A 10,823-nucleotide genomic window follows, 5' to 3' on the forward strand; every position below is an offset into this window, starting at 1 on the left:
ATATATATATATATATATATATATATATATATATATATATATATATATATATATATATATACAAACACTATATATTGATACATACATAAATATTTTTCAATACAGTTAATCGGAAGGTGCTCTCAGTTTGCGAGCTCGCTCCACCAAGCAGAGCCCAACAGCTGCCAGCGTTGGCGTTGCTGACGAAAAGCTGGAGATTCAAACGTTACGGGTGCTTCCATGCATGCATGCATTGCATGCGTGCATGCATGCAGATCACGCACACACGGGCTCACCACCAAAACGTGTATGCATGCATGCACTCGTATCGATGTCGTCGGTGGGCGGTGGCACCGGGTTGGTTGCTGCAGGTGAGGGGGCTTTGCTTCGCCTTCAGCCACTGCATCATTATCCTTGCGGGTTTGTCACTCACTCTGTTTGCATGAACTGAGCTGTATGATAAATCTTTGTACGTAGGTTCAACTTTGTCCTCGAGAACACGAAAGGCACAACACGCTGTAGAAGGTTGCTATGGTTTGCAGTTACTTCAAGTGCAGCAACATCATCTCCGGGTTCTCCAAGAGCGTCTTAATGCTGCACCACCACCCCCACAAAGAAGCAGGCAGACGAAGAAGCAAGTGCAGACACCAATTATGTTCATCCTTTTGTTGGTCTTCTACGCAGCCTCAGAAACAGCAGCAGCCATCGCCTCGCAATGCAGCAAATACCAGCCTGTCTGGTCTGTGGTCGTGAGCCAAAAGGAGGAATTAAATAAGCCGTTGACATGGACACACGGTTCAACACTCAGCACTGCCTCTCACACCAGTTCGTAAGGAAACTATTACCTCTTGCTGAAGCGCGTTATGGTGGCTCCGTCGCAGTGTCTGTGATCCGCTGAGAAACTGCAGTTTATGATGTCGCGAGCCACCAGTGCGCTGCTGCCTTCGCCTGCTGCGTCATCGCAGGACACAAAACGCGGCAGCTGCCGCACGCGACCAACACCCACAATCACTGCCTGGCCATCGAACAGCAACGGGTGGATGTAGGTTCCTGAATCGACAGCACAAGACAATGCACTGCACCGCATTCCAACACGAATACAATATAGCGCAAAACAGTGCAAACGTACTATTGCGAGACAGCAGTGAACCAACGAGAAAAAAGCTATAATACCAACAATATGTCCATGCCAAACCCTACACCCTGACCCCTAAACTCTCCTTCATACACCTTCAGCCATACTCATAACGAAGCGCAAGGCCAAAAATTAGACCAACCCGCCCCAACGGCACATCAAGATACGCTAATACCCGCCGCACCTGAAATGACGCCAACGTTGGACAAGGCGATGGTGCCCCCTGTGAGATCAGAAGGAGAGAGTCGATTTGCCTTTGCCTGTCAACAGCAGGACAGACAGTGAAACGCAAGCCATCATAGGGTTTATGTACTGCAAGCCAGCCAAGTGCATACGGCACCGAATGCTCTTGTGTCTTTAATGTTCAGGTGCTCATTAAGGACGAATGAATACTAAGGATTCAAGCTTTCAGAGAGTACTCAAGAGGCAGAGAGTCACTTAACTCTGAAGGCCATATTAGCGCACAATTCTGGAATATACAAAGGAGGGCCAAACCTTGAATATTCCCTCCTATTCTTCTTCAGTGAGCGTTTTACTACTCGAATTCAAGCTGTATGCATGAATACAACCAATAATTTACAAATGTGCTGAAATCACAAGCATCATTTCTTGGCTTACAAGGCCCTGAAGGCGGATCAGCTCTTGCTGAATTTCAATCAGAGTTAGGTCTTGAACGTTCTTCACGCACGGAACCACCAGGCCGCCGGGCGAGTCGATCGCGACACTAACGTTATGGCTGCCGAACTCAGTGTACTGAGAGGAAGGACGCATGAATAGCCACTTTTAGTGATGAAATTGTCTTGAATGAGCATCGACGAAAAGGAGAAACGCTATAATAAACTTGATATAATAAAGTTGAAACCAACGCATTTCGCTCACAGAGAGACGCGTAATCGTTTGCTTTCTCACCGAGTTCTGGGTTTGCGCGTTGAATTTTGAATTGACAATGGGGTATTCATCCATTGCTATGCTCATCGCCTTAATTATAAAGGCAGTGAGGGAAACCTTGATGCCTTCAGCAGCCAGTTGGTTGTTCAAGACGCGGCGAACTTCACCCAAACGCGTTACGTCATACTCATCTCCGATATTCATATGCGGTACTTTTAGAGATTCTGTCATGGACTAAACAAGCACAAAAACGGGCGCAAGTGCGTAAATACAAATACAAGGAACTGTACGCCGAAAACAAGACCAACTAAAACAGCAGAAACGCCAGACGCACTACATCACAATCTACAGCCGCAACAGAATCAAGGATGGTTTGCTTCCCCCCTTTGCTTCCATCCCTCTTGTATGTGATAAAACGCCCAACCCAACGGCATACGCATAAATCGAAAGCACAAGGTGGCTGCTGACATTTTGAAGGATCTACTGCAAAAGGTTGCTCTCCATTGAATACCTGTTTCTCCGTCTACTCGATATGCATATAGACAAACCCATGTATATAAACACTACCAAAAAGACAATATGTAAACACATACAGATATATGCATACACACGCTATGAACAGAGGCAGCAGAAAAAATATGCAACGACACGAAGCCGGGGTCGAATATCTCACTTTGACCATGGCCTTTGAAAAGCCCTGCAACGGAACCTCTCGGTCTTCTCTGCTCCCCTTCGGTGTTTTGGGGGGTTGCGATTTTGTTGACGTTTTCTGCGGCCCCTGCAGTCACAAGAAACTCGCAGGCCACACAAGAGGACACAAATACATGCAACGGAATTTGCGCCCACTCCGCTGTGTATTCTGCTGACTGGACGACAAACAACGAGAAGGACGTGCCGATGAGACAATCGGAACACCTCCGTGCTTCCAAATAAAAACTAAAGGCAGTCCCACCGATGGTCATATACCTTTACCGCTACGGAAGCACTTAAACGCCAGTCGTGCAGTGACTGGCGCATTCATTGATAAGCCATACATACAGTTGAGGCCCCGGACGAGAGATAGTTGAGAATATCTTCTTTTGTTATCGCCCCTCGAGCGCCGCTGCCCTTCACCTTATCTAAATCAACGCCTTTTTCCTTGGCTAGTCGGCGCACAGCAGGAGACGCCAGGGCCTCTCCTCCCTGTGCACAGGCACACAAAAAAATACAAATCTCAAGAACTTGTATTGTTACAGAAAACAGATACCAAGAACCCCCGAAGCAAAATAAAACACAGACACCGCTACGCTCTTCATCGCGTGGTACCCGATTAAGTGCATTGGGGTCGGGGGAAATCTAACGCATCTCCCCCGACCCCAATGAATCCACTATTATTATTAAATATCACAAATGCATTTGCAAGTTCAATATAGATGGAAAATCATCGCAGTAAGCGTAGCGGACTTCGGAGCAAAAACCTGTAGCGCTAGCAGTTGCAAAAAAAAAGCATACATCAACTAAAAGCTGTATTGAGTGCGGAAGGACGTGCTTTACGAATGTACGCATGCATGAGCGCGCACATCCTTAAAAAGGCGTTGGGCTCAATTCCTTACCTTAGCAGATGGTGAAGGCGCAGCTGTCGCCTGCTGCTGCTCTTCATGTGTCTCCGCAGGGGGAGGGGGCGAAGTCTGCGTGCCTGCCGGGGAGTCTTCTACATCTGGGGAGTCGATGTCCACTAAGGGGCCGCCAACTTTAACTGTATCTCCTTCCTAGATTCAGAAGAATGAAAAAGAACAAATGCATGCATCAGCAAACGCTTCCTCCTCCTCCTCTGCAAGTTTACGGGTAAAGTAGTCTGTCTATAGGTTAAATGCGGTGCCCCCTATCAGCTGTGTCGGTCAATGCGTGAGCAGTGCGATTCAGTGCTGCTCGCCGGCGATAATACAAGTGATAAATGAATAACAATTAAAGAAAACCCCTAAATGCCGTTGTTGCTGCCATCTTGTGCTCCAACTCGAATCACCTGAGCGTACAACTTCACTATTTTTCCCGAATATCGACTGGTGATTTCAACTGCAGCTTTATCCGACTGCACTTCGCACACTTCTTCCATCTGCGTTCCACAAATAACATCAGTTGTCTCTGATGCTAAGATGCTAAGCACGAGATTACTATTGTCGCTGTTGGGTTTGTATGCATAAATATTCATATAAATATTTATATTCATACATGCATATGCATATACATCTCCAGTACATGCATATATTGTATGCATTATTAAGCAGCTCAGTGAAAAGAGAGGCAAATGACTCTTACTTTAAAACATGATGGATGAAGCAACGAAAAAAAGAACCAGAGATGTGCATTTTCATTCCCTCCAAACACATACTATGCATGCAATATATACATACATATTTACACGCACACGCATATCTGATTATACGTCACGCACCTCCTCAATAGTATCTCCTTCCTTTTTGTACCATTTCGTCAACTCCACCGCCGCGATGCCTGCAAAAGGAAACACCACAACTGCAGTGTGGGGCAGCATGCGAGTCCCAGCAGCAACAACGGCAGGAAAGACAGCAAAACTTGAACTTTACAGCGCAGAGGCAGCAGAAGGGGATGCGTCCCTCTGGTCCGCAACAGCGTGCGCCGCACCTTCTCCGATATCCGCAAGCTTAAAGCACACAATGCCGTGCCGCGGCTGAGAGATACTGAAAATGCCCTGATGCAAAACAATAAAAGCATTGTGAATGGGAGCTAATGTCAGTGAACACCTGCAACGGCGAGGGAACACACCAGGAGCCTAAGAGCCCGTAATACGCTCCAATAGTGCATTCCAGTTACAGATGTTGGAATTCATCATTCACACATTCAGACAAGACTGTCGGCTGAAGCATAATCCTTCTACATTTGTAGAAACTCAATTGCCGCTTTCGCTAGTCCCCCGCCCCAAAATGCGTGTGCATGCACACACGAGCGCACACAGGACTACTTTGCCAGCATCAATCTAGCCAAGAACGTTGGGTCAGAGGAGTCTGTTTTGCACGTAGCTATCGAAGGATATGCTGCTCATTAGTGCCGTTTACAGCTATGTCCAGCAGCAGCAGAACGCGCTACACTGTCCGGTATTCCGCGTTTGAGCTGCTGCTGCTGCCCGCATCTGCCTCATGCAGAGACTGTTGAAGCTCGTTTCAAGGGTTTCTCATTTGCTTCTTCCCATCTCAGTTCCTCCGCCGAAAGGGTCCTTTGCTTACCCGAGCAGAAGGCGTCTTGAATAGGCCTTGGCGGGGCACACGGACTCCCGCGACGGCCACTGGGGCGAGAAAAGTGCACAATCCACCAGCATTTGAAGAATATGAAGTGGCAGCGGCCACCCGGCCCATATAACGCGCGACGCATGCCATCCTCGGAGTGTATGCACAGTGCTGCGAGTGACACCGGAACTCGCCACGGATGGGGCGATGAACTCCCTATCCACCTCAGGATACAGAGTGTATTTACATTCAATATTATAAATAACAAATATAGAGACGCAAATTCCCTCCTAGAGCGATCCTGCTGAGGGCCTCCCACCTGCTGAGCTTGCTCGCATACGACAGGACCGCTATTGCGTCCTGCGCGTGTTGTCCTTCCCTTCTCCTTCCCAACTAGAAGATGCTTTCACTTCTATTTGCTTATTTATTGGCATTTTTAATACCTTAATTTATAAATCAATAGGCATTTGGCCTCTACATGTTGTCTGTGCAGTCCCTGTAGCCTGCCCTCGTTCGTTACACATGTTACATGAGTGCAGTGGAGGTGCGACGGCCACCTGCATCCTTTGTTCTTGTTCTTGTTTTATTTACGTTTTAATATCCTCCAGAGTCTCAGAATGTCCTTGCCCCGTTGTCTGGCGCCAGAGCATCTAACTCGAAGGGGAATTAGACGGGGCGTGCTTATCAAGTGGGGTTGGCGTGTCTGCAAATTACAGTGCAAGTGCAGAGGGTCAACTCAGCCTCTCCACTTGAGCAAAGTATCGTTATTAAGGGTACTGTGGTACGCATTGAGCCTATATGACTCTTACGACCCCAAACCCCTAGTCATCTCAAGGGCAAGAGAGTCCTTGTCAACTGCCGGGGAGCGCCGAGTACTGTAACAGAGCAGAATCATGTGGGTTAACTGCTCCATCCCAAAGCAGTAGACAAACTCTCATGCACGCAGGCGTCCGGTTCTGAGCACAGATGAATCTTCTGCGGTTAGTAGGGCCTGTAATAAGAGCTGCAGGCGTTGCCGCTGGTGCTCCTACTTCAGCAAAACAAACCCCATTCAACCCATCATAAACCCTTTTTGATGCACGCGCACAGATGACACTGCAGACAACTATTGAGAGAGAACCTGGTAGATACTAGACCCTTTCTGATGTACGCGCACTGATGACACCGCAGACAACTATCTGAGAGGAGCTGGTAGTGCCGGTTCATACGCCTCCTCATCCACGGCTTTCACTCTGGTATGTAGCACTGCAGTGCCCCGCGGAAGCCGCCGTCCGGAGGATGAGAATAAGAAAAACAATGCAAAGTTAGAAATAAACCAAGCCAGGAGACTATGGTCCGAAGTTGGTCATGCCTTGGTAGGAAATGGCGTAGGCTGTAGCCGACCGACACTGGCAGCGACAGAGGTCCACCCGGGGGGCGAATTCTTCGTGAAGGGAGAGGTTTTTGCTCGGCGGAAGGACATAAATGTAGCATAAATGGGTTTATTAGCTGTTAATGCTAGTTTAGGTGTTCTGTGTGGTTATGTTAATGCTAGTTTAGGTGTTCTGTGTGGTTAGGTAATGGAATGCGTGTAGAGTGCCGGCTATGGTATCTACGTTGGATAGAGCGGTGCTGAGCCCTCTACGTTCTGCGCCTTATTTAGTGGCATCTGCTTTTTTAATCACCAAACAAAACCGGGCTGATAATTGGGCAAAGAGTGATACGGTCTTTAGAGGGCAAATATTGTCTCATCACCAGAAGTTGCTGCCATCAAGGTTGCTTCACACAAGTGATGGAAACAACGAGTTACGCAAAGCAGCGATTGCCAAACGTGCCCAATTGCTTGAGCGCCGCTTATTTTAATCTAGCCTCTCTTTTCTGCATTACTTTGTGTATTGATATGAGTATTTCGAGCTGTTCCGTGGAAGTACTGCAGTTGGATCAAAGGTAGACCGTCTTAGTTGGATCGCTTGCAATCGGACCCTGGGATCGGCTGCCCTGGGCGCCTACCAGCTGTAGTGACGGCCGAACCACTGGGCACTATTTGCATTTGCATTTTTCTTAATTTTAAATGTTTCATTTCTCAGAAGTCAACACTGAGATCAGATGCTTCTTCGAGGGCGCCCCAAGACCCGTCGATGCAACAGCTGGCCACAGCAGCGAAAAACTTCCTGCCAGTGCTTTCTGCCCAATTTATTCAAAACTTGTGGAAATAACACAAATCTGAATAAGAATTAGTTTAGTTGAATGCACGTATACGAATGCATCGAATCGCCTTCCGGTAGCAACTTCGCGATGCGTGTGAAGTCGAATCCGAGGTCTTCACCGCCGGCAATATTCTCCTCGGCAGCAAAGTAAAAACAGCCTTAAGTGATTGGGGTTTTAAGTATGGCATTTTAGGATGTTACGAAGCGGATGGCGTGGGTCTCCTTCCCGCTCTTTTCTTTTTTTTTCTCGCTGGAGCGCATCGATCTATTTGTTTGGAACCAGTTAAGAAGAGGAGGCACAGAACCTTTGGAGAAGAGATGACAGAACGCCTACGGTCTCAGACCTCCTCGAAGGAGGGAGGAGATATGCCAAATGAAGCCACCATATCCCAAGACGGTCCACCTGAAGTTCAGCGGCGTCAGCAGAGCGCTCTTGAGAATCCTTCCAGAATTACAAGAAAAAGTCGACCCGCTCAACGGAGGCCTGCTGCCGTTCAGTTGTTCTTGGTGGTGCTTCTGGGCATCATAGTATTCTCGGCTGCAAAAGCACGAGTACAACGGGGAGGTAGCCCTCACGCAGCGCCGGTGTCAGACCAACAACCCCCCGAGCTTGCTCAACATCCGACGCCCGAAGAGGAACCCCTTAAGTCTCTTGATGAGCACCTGGAGCCTCAGGAGAAACCCGTTAAGTCTGCTGATGATGATTTGAAGCCCCATGACAAACCAACGGAGTTTGCTGAAGGAGAACTGGGTCTTCATGAGGAACTTGTTACGGCTGGCGATGAAGATTCGAAACCTCATGAAGAACCGCACATGTCTGTTGAAGAAGGCCTGAAGTCCCAAGGGGAGCCCGTCAAGTCTGTAGATGCAGGCATGAAGACCCAGGAGGAACCCCCTAAGTCTGTTGATGAGGATGTGTACCCCCACGAGGAAGTTGCTCAGTATGCAGAAGATTTGGGGCCTTATGAGATGGGGTTCCATGACAGTGTTACGAAGCTCTTAGCAACTTGGGATTTTTCGAGTCCAACTGTGAGAAGAGCCTTTGCAAGGTTCTATACACCTTCAACTAACAAGAAGAAAAAACCCCCTCTTGACCCGATGAGCCTGTACAAGAAGCACATAGATGCAATGAAGGCGACCAAGCGACCGGACCCTTCAGATTTGGAAACATGTGAGGACTACAAATTGAATTTGTTGCTGCTGACGGGGGTTTGCGATGCAGCGTCGGAAACGCTGAGTGCGCTTGAATCACTGTATGACTTGTACCAAACCACACGTACACCAGTGCCAATACTAGGCTTGGGAAGCAGCTATCAAATACCGTCGTTAGCAGAGTGGATAGACCTAGCGCGTGTAGAGGGAAAGACCATGGCCGAATATCTTGAAGGAGTTGACGAGGTTTTGGAGGGTGTATCTCCAGAGGAGGTTTTAGCTGAGTTGCCTCCTGAGGCCAGCAGCATACCTGGCGTCAACATGTTAGGAAAAATGGGGAAAATGTTCAAATTTTTCGGGGGTCCCAAGTTAATCCTTAAAGCGCTAGGCATGACGGACAGGGTGCACCCGGAATTGGTTGAACTGCTTGGGAGTGCAGCCGGCCAGAATGTAATCTTAAAAGATTGTGCCACAAAGGCAAGGGAGAAATTTCTCCCCTTCTTGACTGCTCAAGGACTTGATAAAGGGGGAACGCCTCGTAGGACCACTCCCGTGAGACTACTTTATTTACACAATGAGTTTGATACCCAACAGGTTTTCTTTTCTCCAAGTAAGCAGGCAGGTGAGAGTCCTATGGACGTCATTCAGCGCTTGTTGATCTCCTCAGCCTCTATATGGTCTACAGAGGAGATGTTTGCTCACGTGCAGCACTACACCGATAAAAATAAAAAATTCCCTGAGGAAGAACGTAGCAGCAAAAGAGACTTTATGGACACGAAAAAGAGCGGAAATTTGAAACGCAACGTTGATGATTTGGAATCTATCGTCAGGTTCCTCCTCTAGCGCCTTCTTTGATTCGGCAATCGACCAGCGGCGCAGTAAAATAACTTGATTGGACTGAACATTAGACTAATCTACGACCTCAGAAGTGAGTCCATAACGTGGTCTCTAGTGTATCTCTACGGGGATTCTCTTTCCTCGAGAGTTGACGAGCTTTTACATACTCTTCTGAGGAGCAGATGTTGACTGCCGCAACGCATTTGCATTAAGGAGCTTTGTGAGAGGCTGCTCTTTCTTTTTGCATTGTTTTGCATCACTGAGGGTTTAAGCGTAAATTCGCAGTTCAGATTTGGCCACGGCCTGTCGTAGCTCTTCCTTTTCCTTTGGAAGCGACCTCAGGAGAGACTATGGCTGTGGCCTGAAATTTTTTTATTTGTTTCTGATAGAACATATGCAGGTACTTCGTGTTCCTTGTCTAATTACGTATTCATTAGGTCCCTATGCGTATCTAAATACATGAAGGGCGGTCACTGTGCACGCAGATTTACCAGGCTTCTACCCACGCTCGCTAGGCACCAACTTACACTGAACCGATCTCAACGCATAGTCCACTTGCTTCAGTTCACATTTTGTGAGCTCTTAATTCACAGTGGATAGTTCCTACTGCATATTAACAACAACTTATTTTACTTCGGTAGGGCTGTAGTTCCCATTCCCCACGGCTCTTCTGCACCTCCATAGTCTCGAATCCACACCACAAAGTGCAATTTCCAACATTTTAGAGCCCAATTCATATTGTTGAGCACTCTCTTCACGTTAATTGGGCGGATCTCGCAATACCTTTGATGACAATTTAGGTGTCCCTTAACAGCTTCAACACCCGAACGCTGTTTGATTGCACTTTGCATTCAAGAAGCGTCAGAGCTTAACTTATCTGCCCAATTTCGAAGCAAGTCGTTGCTTCTAATAGAACATATCAGAATGTTGCATACGCCTCTTTGAAGTAGTTTGGGTGGAAGGCAGAAGCTCCACCTTTCCGCCAGCAATCAGTAGAGATATGGTATGGAAACAAACATAGTTTCCTATAAGTAGTGGAGCGCAGCATTGCATGTGTGTCCCTTATCTCCAATTCAAGAACCCAGATTATTATCAATGGTAGTGGATGTGGTCCGTTTTTTTATTTTGCTTTCTCTTGCACCATGTGGCGCATGAGAGCTTGGAACGTAGCTACTTGAAGTTACGGGGGGCCGCACCTGCAAGTGCGCTACTTAAATTGTTGGAGGAGATATTAGGTAAAACACACAAGCATTTGCATAAGAGCTGGTGCATCAACACGGTTGGTGGAACATGGGAGCGGTAAGCTTTCCACACGCACGACGGATAGGTCGAAACTGCAGAATCAAAAGGATCTACCAGGCTCTACGGTGCCTCTTGATTTAAACACTGACTTGACTCACAACAGTA

General features: G+C 47.5%; 2 protein-coding genes across 2 annotated transcripts; one reads left to right on the forward strand and one right to left on the reverse strand.

Moving 5' to 3' along the window:
* Nucleotides 1–521: 521 nt before the first annotated feature.
* Nucleotides 522–5,391, reverse strand: EAH_00023710 (dihydrolipoamide branched chain transacylase, E2 subunit, putative; the record flags this gene model as incomplete). Its single annotated transcript, XM_013396808.1, has 12 exons — nt 522–573; nt 825–1,029; nt 1,299–1,374; nt 1,733–1,867; nt 2,024–2,236; nt 2,676–2,780; nt 3,041–3,184; nt 3,595–3,750; nt 4,005–4,094; nt 4,434–4,492; nt 4,643–4,709; nt 5,242–5,391. The coding sequence occupies 12 exons, from the start codon at nt 5,389–5,391 to the stop codon at nt 522–524; spliced, it is 1,452 nt and encodes a 483-aa protein (XP_013252262.1).
* Nucleotides 5,392–7,745: 2,354 nt separating this feature from the next.
* Nucleotides 7,746–9,422, forward strand: EAH_00023720 (hypothetical protein; the record flags this gene model as incomplete). The annotated part of the gene is made up of 1 exon (XM_013396809.1): nt 7,746–9,422. One exon carries the CDS (start codon nt 7,746–7,748, stop codon nt 9,420–9,422), a length of 1,677 nt encoding a protein of 558 aa, XP_013252263.1.
* Nucleotides 9,423–10,823: the final 1,401 nt, after the last annotated feature.

Source organism: Eimeria acervulina, genomic scaffold (genome assembly GCF_000499425.1).
Source record: "Eimeria acervulina Houghton genomic scaffold, Eah_scaff183, whole genome shotgun sequence".
NCBI classification, from domain to species: Eukaryota; Apicomplexa; class Conoidasida; order Eucoccidiorida; family Eimeriidae; genus Eimeria; species Eimeria acervulina.